The 17,704-nt window shown below is 62.3% G+C and overlaps 1 protein-coding gene across 1 annotated transcript in view; it reads left to right on the top strand.

The window, feature by feature from the left end:
- Positions 1 to 17,704, top strand: part of LOC127045947 (SCO-spondin-like) — a 162,019-nt gene that overhangs the window by 23,996 nt on the left and 120,319 nt on the right. Inside the window, exons 14-22 of the mRNA XM_050942846.1 lie at positions 1,409 to 1,547; positions 3,347 to 3,473; positions 6,490 to 6,662; positions 7,039 to 7,260; positions 7,629 to 7,794; positions 8,593 to 8,842; positions 12,839 to 13,019; positions 14,555 to 14,649; positions 14,919 to 15,175. Of these exons, the coding sequence (XP_050798803.1) occupies positions 1,409 to 1,547; positions 3,347 to 3,473; positions 6,490 to 6,662; positions 7,039 to 7,260; positions 7,629 to 7,794; positions 8,593 to 8,842; positions 12,839 to 13,019; positions 14,555 to 14,649; positions 14,919 to 15,175 (1,610 nt within the window). The remainder of the gene's footprint in view (positions 1 to 1,408; positions 1,548 to 3,346; positions 3,474 to 6,489; positions 6,663 to 7,038; positions 7,261 to 7,628; positions 7,795 to 8,592; positions 8,843 to 12,838; positions 13,020 to 14,554; positions 14,650 to 14,918; positions 15,176 to 17,704) is intronic.

The raw sequence follows: 17,704 nt of genomic DNA, 5'->3' as shown, positions 1-17,704 counted from the left end.
CCTGTGGGAGCCAGCTGAGGTCACTCAATTAGGGTGAACTGCAAACAGAACGGGGCAGACAAACCCCAAAAGCTGGTAGTTGTTCCAATATTTCGATTTATCAACCAGCCCAAAACAACTTCTATTTTACCATATAGGTTATTCAGAAGTCCAAACAACGCAGTTCCCTTAAAGTGCCCAGACACATACATCAGATATGATGATGGTTACTGAAAATCTTATCTCATCAAATAAAAGCAAAGGTTCTTCCAATCCCAAAGGGTCAGCCACACACCCAGGTCCAATTATAACTTAGATCTTACCCAAAATACACGCTTAGAGCCAATTCTTATTAACAAAGCTAACATTTATTAAACAAGAAAAGAGAGAGAGTGTTGGTTAAAAGATCAGTCTACAGACAGACTTGAATTCAATTCTTGAGGTTCAGATACACAGCAGAGGTGAGCTTGTAGCTGCCAAAATCCCTTTTAGAAATAGTCCAGAGGTTATAGTCCAATTTCCATATTCAGGGTGGCTCCAGTCAGTGACTGGGGATCTCAATTCTTGTGGCTTAAGGTTCCCCCCTCTTGAAACCCAAAGCAGATCTGAGATGAAGTAGGATCATGTCCCCAGATTTTTATACATTTCCAGCAGCCTTTCGGCCTGAGAAAACAATAGGTTTAACTCTCCTTCCAAACATCCTGGCAATTAGCACAGGGTAATTTATCCATTAAACAGTTCAGATACAGGTTACCACAACCTTCAAAGAGACACATAGACAATAATTCTATTTCCCTCAAGTATCTTCCTAATATTCCTGTTTTGATCTTTGAATTAAAACTATAGCAATAGACAAGACTTGTTTGCTTACATCACAAGACCTGAGCAAACACCTCCCCCTCTACCTCTAACAATGCAGATTTGCGTTTCAAAGCTCTATTTATTTACATATTTTCCTAATAAGTCCTTAAGGTTCACTCATGGGTCAGGTCAGTATGTGAGTTAATTAACTCTTCCTGGCCCTGTCACCTTTCAATGAGATACTAGATCAGACTCATAACATCACTCCTGGGTTCGTGCCCAGCTCCTGTGGGGTACCTCCCGCGAGCTGCAGAGGAGACCCACCCAGGTGAATCGGGCCTGGTGGGGCGGGGGCAGGGCAGCGACTGAACAAAGCTACTTGAGTGGAACCAGAGAGACGGGTGGCAGCTGGGACACGACACCCAGGAGCTGCTGGGGACCCCTGGGTGGGTGCCCAGGCTGAGCCTCACCAGGCTGGAGATGTCCCTCCTGGAGATGCCCCTCGCCATGTCCAGCGGGCCCAGGCACCCACAGCAACTTCCCAGAGTGCATGCCGCGGCCCAGCTTATGGCAGGGAGCCCAGCGAGCCGTGGCGACCCTGTGCCCCTCTCTCACCCCGTCCCTGCAGCACGTGCCAGGGTGGGCGCTGGCGCTGCTCGCAGGACAAGTGCTCGGCTGAGTGTGCCCTGATCGGGGACCCGCACTATGTGACCTTCGACCAGAAGCGCTACTCCTTCCATGGCATCTGCGAGTACATCCTGGTGCAGGTGAGGTGCCAGGCTGCTGGGGGGAGTGGGGTCTGGTGCCTTGGGAGCTGCCGTGGGGCTGGGGGGCCAGGCTGTGGGGGGGTATGGAGCCCTGGGAGCTGCTGTGGGGCCATGGGAGGGGGCTCTGGTGCCCTGGGAGCTGCTGTGGGGCTGGGGGGCCAGGCTGGCGGGGGGTGGAAGGTGGGGTTTGGTGCTCTGAGAGCTGCTGGGTGGGTGCCAGGCTGCCGGGGGGGAGGGGGGTCTGGAGCCCTGGGAGCCACCTTGGGGCTGGGGAGCCAGGAGAGGTGGGGGTCTGGTGCCCTGGAAGCTGCAGTGGGGCTGGGGTTCCAGGCTGCTGGGGGGTCTGGAGCCCTGGGAGCCACCATGGGGCTGGGGGGCCAGGAGAGGTGGAGGTCTGGTGCCCTGGAAGCTGCCGTGGGGCTGGGGGTCCAGGCTGCTGGGGGGGTCTGGAGCCCTGGGAGCCTCCGTGGGGCTGGGGGGCCAGGGGAGGGGGGGTCTGGTGCCCTGGGAACTGCCATGGGGCTGGGGGGCCAGGGGAGGGGGGTCTGGTGCCCTGGGAGCTGCTGTGGGGCTGGGGGGGCAGGCTGCCGGGGGGTCTGGTGCCCTGGGAGCCACCGTGGGGCTTGGGGGCCGGGCAGGAGTGCCCAGTGTGCTGGACAGGAAGGGAATCCCAAGGCATGCAGAGCCTGGCCACTCAGGGCTTGTCTACATCAGAAAGTTGCAGCGCTGGTGAGGGAGTTACAGCGCTGCAACTTTGAAGGTGTACACATCTGCAGGGCACCACCAGCGCTGCAACTCCCTGTTTGCAGCGCTGGCCGTACTCCCGTTTTGTCTCGGGTGTAGAGGATCCAGCGCTGGTGATCCAGCGCTGGTAATCCAATGTAGACACTTACCAGCGCTTTTCTTGACCTCCGTGGAAGGAGGAAGCCTCTGGTAATCAAGCGGGTCTCCTTTCCCAGGTTTGCTCTCTCGTTCCCGGAGCCCCGAGCAAGCAGGTCTCCTTCCCTGCGGTTTGCTGGGTGGCTCCGGGAACGAGAGAGCAAACCGCGGCGAAGCGGGTCTCCTTTCCCAGGTTTGCTCTCTCGTTCCCGGAGCCCCGAGCAAGCAGGTCTCCTTCCCTGCGGTTTGCTGGGTGGCTCCGGGAACGAGAGAGCAAACCGCGGCGAAGCGGGTCTCCTTTCCCGGTTTGCTCTCTCGTTCCCGGAGCCCAGAGCAATCAGATCTCCTTCCCTGCGGTTTGCTGGGTGGCTCCGGGAACGAGAGAGCAAACCGCGGCGAAGCGGGTCTCCTTTCCCGGTTTGCTCTCTCGTTCCCCGGAGCCCAGAGCAATCAGATCTCCTTCCCTGCGGTTTGCTGGGTGGCTCCGGGAACGAGAGAGCAAACCGCGGCGAAGCGGGTCTCCTTTCCCGGTTTCCTCTCGCGTTCCCGGAACCCCCCTTGAAGCCGCCCAACAGCGCTGCAGTGTGGCCACATCTAACACCACTTGCAGCGCTGGTTGCTGTAAGTGTGGCCACTCTGCAGCGCTGGCCCTATACAGCTGTACTAATACAGCTGTAACAACCAGCGCTGCAAAACTTTAGATGTAGACATGGCCTCAGTGTTGGTGCAGCTCCAGAGAGACCCTCCAGTAACAAACCAGAGCAGAGCCCCGCGTCCACAGCCCAGCCTGCACAGGGCCCTAGAGAGCGGCGGGCAGGTCCCATTCCCCTCGGCCGGGGATGAGTGGCGGGGAAGGGCTGGGGAGCCGCCCTGGGGCCGCGTCTCCGGCCCTCACAGGTTGGGGGACCGTTGCCTGGCAGGACTTTGTGGACTGGAAGCTGCTGATCACGGCGGAGAAGGTGGCGTGTGGGAGCAAAGGGGCCGTGAGCTGCCTCCGGGCCCTCACAGTGACTGCGCACAGGACCTCCGCCCGGCTCCGCACCACAGGTCAGCTTGGCTTCGCCGGCGGGGGGAGCAGCTGGCAGTGGTTTCCCCAGGAATTGAAATGGGGAGGGGGGTTGTCAGGACCGATGAGATATAAAAGAGGTATGAATAAAGTAAATGTTCTGTTAGGATAATGCAAATTTAACATAAGGAAAATGCAAGTTACACCAAAGCACATAACAGGTCTAGATTTCTAAAAACATATAATTTTTTTTAAAAAATATATTTAATTTAAATTGACTTTTGAAAAGTAAGCCATCGTGGGATAAGAGGGAAGGTTCTCTCATGGATCGATAACTGGTTAAAAGACAGGAAACAAAGGGTAGGAATAAATGATCAGTTTTCAGAATGGAGAGAGGTAAATAGTGGTGTCCCTGTGGCGTCAGTACTGGGCCCAGTCCTATTCAACATATTCATAAACGATCTGGAAAAAGGGGCAAACAGTGAGGTGGCAAAATTTGCAGATGATACAAAACTATTCAAGGTAGTTAAGTTCCAGACAGACTGCGAAGAGCTACAAAAGGATCTCACAAAACTGGGTGACTGGGCAACAAAATGGCAGATGAAATTCACTATTGATAAATGCAAAGTCATGTACACTGGAAAAGAATCTCAATGATACATATACAATGATGGAGTCTGAATTAGCTGTTACCACTCAAGAAGTGATCTTGGAGTCATTGTGGACAGTTCTCTGAAAACATCCACTCAATGTGCAGTGGCAGTCACAAAAATGAACAGAATGCTGGGAAGAATTAAGAAAGGGATAGACAATGGGACAGAAAATATCATGTTGCCTCTATATAAATGCATGTTACACCCACATCTTGAATACTGTGTGCAGATCTGGTCACCCCATCCCAAAAGAGAGAGATTGGAAATGGAAAAGGTTCAGAGATGGGCAACTAAAATGATTAGGGGTGTGAAACAGGAGAGATTAAAATGACTGGGAATTTTCAGCTTAGAAAAGAGACAACTAAGGGGGATATGACAGAGGTCTATAAAATCTTGACTGGTGTGAAGAAGGAAATGTTATTTACACCTTCACATAACACAGGAACTAGCAGTCACCCAATGAAATGAACAGGCAGCAGGTTTAAAGCAAGCAGAAGGAAGTATTTCTTCACACAACATAAAGTCAAGCCGTGGAACTCTTTGCCAGGGGATGCTGTGAAGACCAAAACTATAACAGGATTGAAAAAAGAACTAGATAAATTCCTGGAGAATAGGTCCATCGGTGGCTGTTAGCCAGGATGGGGAGGGATGCAACACCATGCTCTAGTGTCCCTAGCCTGTTTGCCAGAAGTTGGGAATGGGCGACAGAGGATGAATCACTAGATGATTACTTGGTCTGTTCATTCCCTCTGGGACACCTGGCACTGGCCACTGTTGGAAGACAGGATACTGGGCTAGATGGACCTTTGGTCTGACCTAGTATGACCATTCTTATGTAAAAATTAATTGTAATAATACAAATGTTTAGTACAGAAACTCCCCAACATAATGACCTCTCAAGATAGCAACAGTGTGAGATAACAACCTTGGCAAATAATGCATTTTAAAAATCTTGGCCTACTACGAAACATATTTATATAAGTTTCCATTCCCAGTCACAAATCTAGCATTCTAGAGCAAAGTCACTAAAACATAGTCCAACAAACAAATGCTTCTTTAACGTGCCCCTCGCTTTTCCCTCCACCGCACCCCACTCACCTGTGTTGTCCTTGGTCGACGGAGAGTCAGAGTTCAGAGGTGCTTTCACATGAGTACACCTCCCAGGTGGACGGCAAGAAGGCACCTTGCTCGTTCCTCCAGCTGCTCCTGTTCCCTCTGGCCATGTCTGTTCATTGTGCCACTGTTCACTCCACCGCTCTGTTGCCAATGGCCCTGCACAGTCACCTTCTGCTGCCACCTGCCACTGTGACCTCTGCAAGTTGGTCTGTTGAGGTTCCACCAGCTCTCAATGATTTCAGCTGAGCTCTCAGTGGGGGAACCTCGCTGCTAATGCAGACTAGGACGTCTCTTACACAGGAACACTGTCCCACAGGAACACTGTCCCCACAACAGGACTAAGCACTTAGACCTGATCGTCAGTGATTTCAGCTGCAGTGGTCACTGAACAGAACAAAAGACTCTATGGAGCCTAATCAGCTCTGTCTTTAAACAGTGGAGAGGGACAGATCCCCACCCTCTCTCTTGATGCCTTCAAATCAGCACAGGCTAAGTACAGTTCTACTGCCCTTTACTCATACAACAAGAACAACAACATTTCATTCTCCCTCCCCCCCCCCCCCCCCCGCATTCAAGTGATTTGTAACACAACCCCAGCCAAAATCTATCGCTTGGGCAACACAGCTCCGTTTGCTGGATCCCTGGGTAGATTAGGTGTGAATGTAAATACAGTCTGGTCCTGAAGCCTTTCCCCCCAGCCCCCAGCTCATCACTAGCTGTCAGGGAGAACTCAGTTAGACTTTGCTTACAAATCATCATTTGAAATTATTTGGTTGGCCAACATCACTGAAATGAATGCACTGACATTGTCATGAAAACCACAGCTGTATAAGGAAGCTAGTCTATGTTCATGCTTTTCAAATCTATTATACTTTCAGATACACGTATTTTATCACACACTGTATCTGCTTTTAAAGTGTGTATTAATGTTTCAATTTCAATTCAAATTTCCAAGCAGTCACTAAATTGGCATGTAACTAGTTCACAAAACGGAGGGTGGAGGGGGGGTTGGGGAAATTCAGGAGGGGTGTAGGGAAATCACTAGGCTGGCAGACGCTTGCAGAGATGGGCAGCCTGGAGGGATCACGGGATTGCAGGAAATGCACCGGCTCCAATCTGGCCCCAGGGTGCAGGGCTGGCTGGCTTGAGGCTGGCTCTGATCTGCCCAGGGTAGGGGATCAGCTGGCAGGTGGTGGGTCAGGGAGTGGGGTCGGGGGCCTTTCTCTCTGTCCAGTTCTCCCTTGCCCCCCTCCTTTCCCATCTCCTCTCTGGCCCTTCCCTGCTGCAGGGGACGTGGCCGTGAACGGGCAGGAGGTGGCCCTGCCCTTTGCCAGTGCTGACCTGAGCATCCGACGGGTCTCGTCCTCCTTCCTGCTGCTCCAGGCCTTCGGGGCCCACGTGCTGTGGGGGCTGGAGCTCCCCGCCGCCTACATCACCCTGCAGCCTGGCTTCGCTGGCAAGGTGAGCCCAGCGCGCTCCTGGTGCCCCCAGGGAGAGCCCTCACTGCGGGCTTTGCCTGCACTGCTCAAGGAGAGAGGAGCTCAGCTGCGGGAGTTGGCCGAATGGCCGGCTCTGAGTACTGGGAGTGGGGTCCGGAGCCGCCCAGGCCAGTGTGGCCGGTGCCAGGTCTCTAGTGACTGGCATTGCAGATCCTGGTCTGAGGGAGGTGGTGGGTCTTAGCCCTGTGCCTGGCACAGCAAGAGTCCACGTCCCCACACCCGCCTGCAGGCCTGGCACCTGTCAGCTTCCCTGCTGTGGGGGGGAAGGGGGAGCTCCCTGGCTGCCCCCCAACCCCTTGGGGCTCAGGGCTGGCACCCTCACCAGCCTCCCCCGGCAGGTGCGAGGCCTGTGCGGCACCTACAACTGGAACCAGCAGGATGAGTTCACCACCCCCGCCGGGGACGTGGAGTCCAGCGTCGCCGCCTTCGCCAACAAGTTCCAGGCATCGAGCGAGTGCCCCGCGCTTGGCTCCTTCGCCTTCGACCCCTGCGGCACCTACGCCCAGCACAGGGAGTTCGCCGAGGCTGCCTGCGCCGTCCTGCACGGCTCGGCCTTCCAGGTACCCGCCCCGGGGAGTCCCTGAGACCGCGGCACTGGGTGCTGTGTCTGAGTGTGTGCGTGCTGGGGACAGGGGCGGATCCAGGAGTGTTTGCCATGTGCCTCTGGCAGGGGTGTGGGCCTGTCTGCCCTGAGGGATCCCGGTCACCCCATGTCTGTGTCACGCATGCCGGACGGTCACGGGACTGGCCCTCTCCACGTGTGGCTGTTTGCACGTGTGCTGTCCATGTGCCCATGCGTCTGTGGGGCTGGTTTCTCAAGTGTCACCTTGTGCTCTGCCCCCAGCAGAAGCCCCCACAATGGAAGGGCCTGGAGCCCGGGCGGCTGCTCTGAGCCCCTGGGTGATGAGCCCCCTGCCATGTCCCACAGCCCTGCCACGACCTGGTGGAGCGGGAGCCCTACTACCAGCTCTGCCTCTATGACGTGTGTGGCTGCTCGGCCGGCGGGGACTGTCTGTGCAGCGCCCTGGCTGCCTACGCCAGGCAGTGTGCCCAGGAGGGGGTGCCGGTGCCCTGGAGGAACCAGACCTTCTGCGGTGGGTGATGGCCTAGGCTGGGCCCCACTGGGCGTGTCTGGGGAGGGGAGCCCTGCCTGGCTGGGTGGCAGCCTAGCCGGGGCAACAAGGATAGAGGGTGGGGCTGGGTTACGGGGAATGGGCAGGGGGCTGGCACCAGAGAACAGACAGAGCTGGGGATGGGCTTAGGAGAAGGGGATGGACGGGGATGGGTGCTGGAGAAGGGGCAGGGGAAGGGAAGCGTGGGAGATGGGCTCTGAAGAAGGGCGGGGAGGGGATGGGAGATGGGTGCTGGAGAAGGGGTGGGGGAGGGGATGGGGATGGGGGATGGGTGCTGGAGAAGGGATGGGGGATGGGGATGGGGGATGGGTGCTGGAGAAGGGGTGGGGGAGGGGATGGATGGGGGATAGGTGCTGGAGAAGGAGCGGGGGAAGGGAAGCGTGGGAGATGGGCTCTGAAGAAGGGCAGGGAGGGGATGGGAGATGGGTGCTGGAGAAGGGGCGGGGGGAGGGATGGATGGGGGATGGGTGCTGGAGAAGGGGTGGGGGAGGGGATGGATGGGGGATAGGTGCTGGAGAAGGAGCGGGGGCGGGGATGGAAGGGGGCTGGAGAAAGGGCGGGGGAGGGGATGAGCGGGGGATGGGCATTGGAGAAAGGGCAGGGGAGGGGATGGATGGGGGATGGAGAAGGGGCGAGGGACGGGATGGCCAGGGGATGGGCTCTGGAGGATTGGGGTTGGGGAACGGGGCAGGTATCTCTGTGAGGAAGCTGGAGGTGCCTGCGCTAAGGCCCCCTGGCCCCCTCTCCTTCTCCCCACAGCGATGCCGTGCAGCGGGGGGCAGGTCTACCAGGAGTGCAGCGCCCCCTGCAGGAAGAGCTGTGCCGACCTGCGCCTGGGGGAGGCCAGCTCGTGCCAGGCCCTGGCCGTGTGCGTGGCTGGCTGTAACTGTCCCGAGGGGCTGGTGCTGGACAACACCGGGCAGTGTGTCCCGCCGGGCACGTGCCCCTGCGAGCACGGGGGTGAGACCTACCCGCCTGGCAGCAAGATCCACAGGAGCTGCAATGCCTGGTGCGTAGCCCTGCTCCCTCCCTGCTGCGCGGGGCATAGAGAGGGTCGCACCGCGGAGCCGCCTGCCCCATCACCTCCTGCCGAGCTGGTGGGGCAGGCTGTGGGCCCAGCTCCCCAGCACGGCCCGTGGCTCTGCGCCATCGAGTTAGTGCCTGGGGAGAGAGGGCTCTGCGGCTGCCAGCAGCCCAGTCCCACCAGCACCCAGCCAGAGCGGGACATGGAGACTGGGAGGCTCACGGGGGTGGGGAATGGCACACACGGCCTTTCCCCGCTAGGGGGCGCTGGTTCCCATCCGGCCCCAGGGCAGGGACTGGCTGGCTCAGGGGGGCGGGGAATGGGGCACAGGGCCTTTCCCCGCTAGGGGGCGCTGGTTCCCATCCGGCCCCAGGGCAGGGACTGGCTGGCTCAGGGGAGCACGGAATGGGATATGGGGCCTTTCCCCACTAGGGGGTGCCGGCTCCCCCCCCGGCCTCATGGCAGGGACTGGCTGTCTCAGGGGGTGGGGAATGGGGCACGGGGCCTTTCCCCACTAGGGGGCGCTGGTTCCCATCCGGCCCCAGGGCAGGGACTGGCTGGCTCAGGGGGGCGGGAAATGGGGCATGGGGCCAGGTCAGAGTGTAACTTGCTGCCGGTGGTCCCTGTGTGAAAATCCTCCAGCACAGCAGGCTCGAACTGTCCCAGCAGAGAGAGCACAGGCAGGCTGGGCCAAGGGCCTGCCCTCCCCTCTGCCCCTAGACGGGACCCCTGTGGGCAGGGCTGCTGCTGATGCTCAGGGGTGGGGGGAGAGGAACCCAAACTGCCTGCAGCTGCTATTGCAAGGAACCTCTGGGGCCCGATCCTTCCCCCTCAGGATAGGAGTAACTCCTGCTGACGTCCCCGGGAGCTGCTTGTATCCTGCTGTGGGAGAATCTGGCCCCTGCGGGCTATTCGTAGCGTGTGCACATGCGGAACTCACTGCCACAGGATACTGCGAAGGACCTAGCAGCATTCAGAGCTGGGTTAGAGATTGCTGAGAGAGAGGCCTGCAGGGATGTGCTGGGCCAGTGACCCCAGGGCTGCCAGCACTCGTGTGTGGGGGCCGGAGCTGCTCCCCAGCTGGGGGGAGGAAGGAATGGTCCCCATGGACCGTGTGGGGAGAGGAGGGCAGGAGAGCTGTGATTGGGAGCGAGGAGGGCCCTGGTCTCTCCCTCCAGATTGGGTGAGGTGGTGGTAGGAGATGTCTGATGAAATCACCCTATGGCCTGTTTCTGATGACACCACAGGATAGGTTGATTTCATTGAATGTCTCTGCCACATGACGCCGGCTCTGGCCCTGCGCGTGGCCTCAGCCACGGACAGTCTCCCACGCTCCGGAGAGCCAAGAGGCTCTGGGAGGGTCCTGGCCTGGGGATGCACATTCAGCAGGGAACCCCAACCCCTGGTAGGGGAGTCCAGGGAGACTGGCAACCGCTTGGCTGGACCCTTCTGCCAGCACGTGCCTGGGATCTTACCAGCTAAGCAGGGTAGAGCCAGGTCACTACCTGGGTGGGAGATCTCCTGGGGGCTGCAGGGAGTGGCGCTCTCCCCTCAGTCAGTGCTGACCCCAGTGTGGTGCTGGGCTTCAGGGAGCGGGGCAGGGGCTTGGCAGGGGGCTACGGGGAGTGGGACAGGGGCTTGGCAGGGGGCACTGGGGAGTGGGCTGGGGGCTCAGTGGGGGGAGTGGGCTGGGGCAGCAGGGGGCACTGGGTCGTGGGGAGCAGGGTGGGAGGCAGCAGGGGGTGCGGGGAGCGGGGTGGGGGCTCGCCAAGGGGCGCTGGGCTGCAGGGAGCAGGATGGGAGGCAGCAGGGAGTGCTGGGGAGCGGGGTGGGGGCTCAGTGGGAGGCACTGGGCTGTGGGGAGCAGGAAGGGAGGTAGCAGGGGGTGCTGGGGGGCTCTGGACTGCAGGGTGGGGGCTCAGCAGGAGGCGCTGGGCTGCGGGGAGCAGGGTGGGAGGCAGCAAGGGGTGCTGGGGAGCAGGGTGGGGGCTCGCTGGGGGGTGCTGGGCTGCGGGGAGCAGGATGGGAGGCAGCAGGGGGTGCTGGGGAGCGGGGTGGGGACTCAGCAGGAGGCGCTGGGCTGCGGGGAGCAGGATGGGAGGCAGCGGGGGGTGCTGGGGAGCGGGGTGGGGGCTTGCTGGGGGGTGCTGGGCTGCGGGGAGCAGGATGGGAGGCAGCAGGGGGTGCTGGGGAGCGGGGCAGGCTTGGCGGGGGGCTCTGGGCTGTGGGGTGGGGGCTCAGTGGGATGCACTGGGCTGTGTGGAGCAGGATGGGAGGCAACAGAGGGTGCTGGGGAGCGGGATGGGGGCTCGCCAAGGGGTGCTGGGCTGTGGGGAGCAGGATGGGAGGCAGCGGGGGGTGCTGGGGAGCGGGGTGGGGGCTCGCTCGGGGGTGCTGGGCTGCGGGGAGCAGGATGGGAGGCAGCAGGGGGTGCTGGGGAGCGGGGTGGGGACTCAGCAGGAGGCGCTGGGCTGCGGGGAGCAGGATGGGAGGCAGCAGGGGGTGTGGGGAGCGGGGTGGGGGCTCACCAAGGGGCACTGGGCTGTGGGGAGCAGGATGGGAGGCAGCAGGGGGTGCTGGGGAGCGGGGTGGGGGCTCACCAAGGGGTGCTGGGCTGTGGGGAGCAGGATGGGAGGCAGCAGGGGGTGCTGGGGAGCGGGGTGGGGGCTCACCAAGGGGTGCTGGGCTGTGGGGAGCAGGATGGGAGGCAGCAGGGGGTGCTGGGGAGCGGGGTGGGGGCTTGCTGGGGAGTGTTGGGCTGCAGGGAGCAGGATGGGAGGCAGCAGGGGGTGCTGGGGAGCGGGGTGGGGGCTCGCCAAGGGGCGCTGGGTTGTGGGGAGCAGGATGGGAGGCAGCAGGGGGTGCTGGGGAGCGGGGCAGGCTTGGCGGGGGGCTCTGGACTGTGGGGTGGGGGCTCAGCGGGACGCACTGGGCTGTGTGGAGCAGGATGGAAGGCAGCAGGGGGTGCTGGGGAGCGGGATGGGGGCTCGCCAAGGGGTGCTGGGCTGTGGTGAACAGGATGGGAGGCAGCGGGGGGTGCTGGGGAGCGGGGTGGGGGTTCGCTGGGGGGTGCTGGGCTGCGGGGAGCAGGATGGGAGGCAGCAGGGGGTGCTGGGGAGCGGGGTGGGGGCTCGCTGGGGGGTGCTGGGCTGCGGGGAGCAGGATGGGAGGCAGCAGGGGGTGCTGGGGAGCGGGGTGGGGGCTCGCCGGGGGGTGCTGGGCTGCGGGGAGCAGGATGGGAGGCAGCAGGGGGTGCTGGGGAGCGGGGCGGGCTTGGCGGGGGGCTCTGGGCTGCAGGGCGGGGGCTCCGCGGGAGGCATGCTCCCCTCAGTCAGTGCTGCCCCGTGCTGTGCTGGGGTGCTGGGCTGTCATTAGGGACTCCCAGCCCTTTTTGGGACGGGGAGAGGACCGGCTGGCTCCCAGGAGCTCTGGGCAGGGGGCCCGGTCACCTGACCTGGCTCGCGGTTGGCAGGGTGACCCCCAGTCCCGTGGCAGGGGCTGGGCTGCCCTGTCTCCAGGGGCTCCAGTGACTCTGTGTAGAGCCTGCGAAGGGTGGGGGAACCCCAGCGACTGAGAGGTGCCCACGGGCTGCATTGCCAGGACTTGTGGGCTGCCCCACTCCTGAACCAGTGCTGGGGCTGTGCCCGTTCCAGAGCGGCGCTGAGTCTCCTGGGACCGGGGCTGCTGCGCTCTGGCTGGGGACCTGGGGGGCGCACAGCCCATGCGGGGGCACGAGCAGAGAGCTGGTTTTCACGTAGGAGCTGCCGGAGCACATCAGCCCGGTGTCCTGTGCCGAGTGGGGCCAGTCCCAGCTGTGTCCGGGGAAGGTGCGAGGACCCCGCAGTGGGCCGAGATGCGCCAGGGGTGAGGAAAGCTTCCCTCTAAAGCCTCCGTCCGAGGTGGAGGGTTTGATCCCTTCCCTTGGGTCTCCGGCGGGCTGGTCGCTGTGGCATTCCCCTTACCCGGGGCCCTGCCTTGCAGCGTCTGCGTGAACGGGCTCTGGAACTGCGCTGAGGAGAGCTGCCCCGAAGCCGCCTTCTGCCCCGGGGAGCTGGTCTACGCCCATGGGTCCTGCCTGCGCACCTGCGCCACTGCCGAGGGCAACCTGAGCTGCCCGGGCCTCTCCGACGGCTGCGTCTGCCCGCCAGGCACCGTCTTCCTCGTGAGTCTCCCGTTCCCTCCCTGGGCTCTGCCCTGGCCTGGGAGCCATGCGCCGGGCACGGGGGCAGTCACGGACTCCAGGCTCGGGGCTGCACCCTCAGCTTTGGGGCAGTCTCTGGGAGGCCCCTTCTCTGGGCCAGCCCCCCTGGGGGTCCCGCTCAGCCTCCAGGGTGAGCCATGCGGCCTCATCACCCCCTAGACTGGCCCTCTAGGCCTGCAGCCCCCCCGCCTCCCGTGAGCTCCGGGCAGCGAGTCCCCTGAGAGCCCCTGAGGGAGACTCGGCCGCTCTCAGGGATCAGGGCCCCTCGCCCAGCCCCAGCAGGGCCTCTCCCAGTGCAGGCACAGCCGGGTTCACTCGTTAGCTGGCTCCCGGTCTAGGGGCCCGTCGGGCAGCCCGGGACGGTGAAGAGTGAAGCAGGGTCCGTCCTGGCCAGCCCCGAGCCCAGCCCGGCTGTGGGGAACCCTCGAGTCCGGCTCCGTCCGTCTGTCTGTGCGGCCTCCTTGGTGAGAGTCCAGGTGAGAGTCCCGACTGCTTCCCGCGACCCCCACTCTCTGTTCTCCCGCTAGGGATCCTTGTCCAGCCCCTGCTGCAGAGATGGGGGGCGGGGGGAATCTATCTCCCGCTGGGTCTTGGTTGCTAGATGTCAATATCCGGGTGTCACGGATGTAGGGGAATCCAGCTCTGCACCCCTCTTCCTGGGACCCACAGTGACTCTCAGCCAGCCAGTAAAACAGAAAGTTTATTGGACAACAGGAATGCAGGTTACAGCAGAGCCTGGAGGCCCAACCAGGACCCCCCAATCGAGTCCTTCTCGGGGTTCAGGGTGCTTGGATCCCAGCATAGGATCCCCTGAATTCCCATCACCCAGCCCCAAACCGAAACTGACCAGCCCCTCCTCCAGCCGGCCAATTCCTTTGTTCAGCTTCCAGGCCAAGGTGCTAACCCCCTCCCCCCTGCCTGGCTCAGGTTACAGGCTTAAAGATCCTGTCCCTCACCTAAAGACACCCCCAGCTCTCCCATCCCCCCCACAGACAGCCCTTACTCCTTCACACCGGGCAACTGGATTTGCCGTTGTCTTCTCAGGAGCTCCACTGAGATGGGGACCAGGCCCAGCCAGCTAGGGACACCCACACACATGTCTCAGCCTGCCCTGAGAGCAAACACCCCGTTCCCCTACTGGTAACAAAGCAGCACATAGGGGAAACTGAGGCACACACAGGTGCTCAGAAACATGACAAAGCATCCCCACATTGTGGCAGAGCTGGGGGCATTCCCAGCCCCTCCAAGCAGAGGCTGAGCCCCTTGGGCAGGGGAGTCGCCGGGGAAGGGGAGATCTTTCACCTCCAGACACCTAGGTTGACCTCCTGCTTGGGCTTGAGCTGCAGAGGAGGTGGGCTGGATCCCACTGCCAGGGGAGCCCCTTCCCCTCGCAGGCCTGCCCAACACAGAGTGATCTGGGCCACTCCTGCCCTGCCCTGGTCTCCTGGGAACCCTGGGGCCTTGAGGCCATTCTCACGCTCCCTTCCTCCTCCCAGAACGAGCACTGCGTCCCTCCGGACGAGTGTCCCTGCCACCATAACGGCAGGCTGTACCAGCCCAACGACACCATCGCCAAGGACTGCAACACCTGGTAAGGGATCCGCGGCCCAGCCTCTCCTGGCTGGCGGCCCTGACCGGGGACTGCCGTGTGGAGCGGGCGGGAGGTGGTGTGGGGTTGCTGTGGAGGGCAGGGCTGGGGCTGGCGCAGTGCTAAGGAGCCAAGTGGGATGTGCCGGAGCTGTGCCTTGGGCTGGCGCTGCTAGGACCCGGAGTGGTGTCAGGGCCCAGGGCTGGGTGTGCTGGCGGTGCCAGGGTCTGCAGCGTGGCTGAGTCCCGACATCCCTTTCCCTTGCTGTGCAGCGTGTGCCGGAGCCGTCGCTGGCAGTGCAGCAGCCACCACTGTGCGGGGACCTGTGTGGCCACAGGAGACCCGCACTACATCACCTTCGACGGGCGGGCCTTCTCCTTCCTGGGGGACTGCGAGTACATCCTGGCACGCGAGGGCAGCGGCCTCTTCACCGTCACCTCCGAGAACGTGCCCTGCGGCACCAGCGGCGTCACCTGCACCAAGTCTGTGGTAGTGGTGATCGGGAACACCGTCGTGCACCTGCTGAGAGGTGGGGGCTGGTTCCCTGTGCGGGGGGATCGGGAACACCGTCGTGCACCTGCTGAGAAGTGGGGGTCTGGCGCCCTGTGGGGGGGGATCGGTAACACCGTCGTGCACCTGCTGAGAGGTGGGGGCTGGTTCCCTGTGCGGGGGGATCGGGAACACCGTCGTGCATCTGCTGAGAGGTGGGGGGCTGGCGCCCAGCTCCCTGTGGGGGGTGATCGGGAACACCGTCGTGCACCTGCTGAGAGGTGGGGGCTGGTTCCCTGTGCGGGGGGATCGGGAACACCGTCGTGCACCTGCTGAGAAGTGGGGGTCTGGCGCCCTGTGGGGGGGGATCGGTAACACCGTCGTGCACCTGCTGAGAGGTGGGGGCTGGCGCCCTGTGGAGGGGGGGGATCGGGAACACCGTCGTGCATCTGCTGAGAGGTGGGGGGCTGGCGCTCTGTGCGGGGGGATCGGGAACACTGTTGTGCACCTGCTGAGAGGTGGGGGCTGATTCCCTGTGGGGGGGGATCGGGAACACCGTTGTGCACCTGCTGAGAGGTGGGGGCTGGTGCCCTGTATGGGGGGATCGGGAACACTGTTGTGCACCTGCTGAGAGGTGGGGGCTGGCTCCCTGTTGGGGGGGATCGGGAACACCGTCATGCATCTGCTGAGAGGTGGGGGGCTGGCGCCCGGCGCCCTGTAGGGGGTGATCGGGAACACCGTCGTGCACCTGCTGAGAGGTGGGGGCTGGTGCCCTGTGGGGGGGATCGGGAACACCGTCGTGCATCTGCTGAGAAGTGGGGGGCGGGCGCCCTGTGGGGGGGGATCGGGAACACCGTCGTGCACCTCCTGAGAGGTGGGGGGCTGGCACCCTGTGGGGAGGGATCGGGAACACCGTCGTGCACCTGCTGAGAGGTGGGGGGCTGGCGCCTGGTGCCCTGTGGGGGGGATCAGGAACCCCGTCGTGCACCTGCTGAGAGGTGGGGGACTGGCGCCCTGTGGGGGGGGATCGGGAACACCGTCGTGCATCTGCTGAGAGGTGGGGGACTGGCGCCCTGTTGGGGGGGGATCGGGAACACCGTCGTGCACCTGCTGAGAGGTGGGGGGCTGGCGCCCTGTTGGGGGGGATCGGGAACACTATCGTGCACCTGCTGACAGGTGGGGGGCTGGCGCCCAGCTCCCTGTGGGGGGGGGGGTCGGGAACCCGTCGTGCATCTGCTGAGAGGTGGGGGCTGGTGCCCTGTGTGGGGGGATCGGGAACACTGTTGTACACTTGCTGAGAGGTGGGGGGCTGGCGCCCTGTTGGGGGGGATCGGGAACACTGTCGTGCAGCTGCTGACAGGTGGGGGCTGGCGCCCTGTTGGGGGGGATCGGGAACACCGTCGTGCATCTGCTGAGAGGTGGGGTGCTGGCGCCCGGCGCCCTGTGGGGGGTGATCGGGAACACCGTCGTGCACCTGCTGAGAGGCGGGGGCTGGTGCCCTGTTGGGGGGGATCGGGAACACTGTCGTGCAGCTGCTGAGAGGTGGGGGCTGGTGCCCTGTTGGGGGGGATCGGGAACACTGTCGTGCAGCTGCTGAGAGGCGGGGGCTGGTGCCCTGTTGGGGGGGATCGGGAACACTGTCGTGCAGCTGCTGACAGGTGGGGGGCTGGCGCCCAGCGCCCTGTGGGTGGGGATCAGGAACACCATCGTGCACCTGCTGAGAGATGGGGGGCTGGCGCCCAGTGCCCTGTGTGGGGGGATCAGGAACACCGTCGTGCACCTGCTGACATGTGGGGGCTGGTGCCCTGTGGGGGGAGCGGGGGCAGAGCCATGAACCCTTCCAGGAGAAGTGAGCACTGGGGGTTCCTGGCTGGCCCCTGGGCAGGGCAGGCCAGAGCCTGGCTCTCCAGGCCAGTCTGTCCCAGCAAGTTGGAGCTTGCGGGTTCCCAGGCCAGGCCCAGTTCATGTCTCTCATTGGGGCCCCTCTGCACTGGCTCCCTGCCCAGCCGCTGCTGCTCCCCCACAAGCTCCACGCAGTCCTGCACCCGCCGGCTGGCAGCCACAGCCTGCTCCACACGCGGCTCTGCAGGTGGTTCCTGCGCTGCCTCTGTGCCTCCGGCTAAGGCCTCTCAGCAGCCATGCGGGCGCTGCTTGCAGCCACTGGAGCCTGGCACCTCCCAGCAGGGCTCTCACCCGGCCCCTGCCCCTTGCCTGGCCAGGAGGAAGGGGGAGTGCAGGGAGGGAGTTGTAAGTTCCCTGGTTAGCAGAGCCATCACTGTCAAATTGTGCACGGCACCGTTGCATTTTACGGCATTGCAGTCTGGCAGTATTGCAGTGTGGTGTGTTACAGCGTATTGCATCTCAGTGCGGGGTGTGGTACTGTGGTGCAGTGCGGTGCATCGCAGTCTGATGTGCATTGCACCATTGCATCACAGTGTGGTGTGCTACATTATTCGGCACTGCAGTGTGGTGCATTGTATTCTATCGTGGTGTGGTGTGTTACGGTGCATTGCATCGGAGGGCGGCTTGGTGCAGTGCATCGCAGGGCAGTGTGATGTGGTGCGTTGCA

Source organism: Gopherus flavomarginatus, chromosome 2 (assembly GCF_025201925.1).
Source record: "Gopherus flavomarginatus isolate rGopFla2 chromosome 2, rGopFla2.mat.asm, whole genome shotgun sequence".
Lineage (NCBI taxonomy): Eukaryota > Metazoa > Chordata > Testudines > Testudinidae > Gopherus > Gopherus flavomarginatus.
This window is presented reverse-complemented; position numbering and strand designations above follow the sequence as displayed.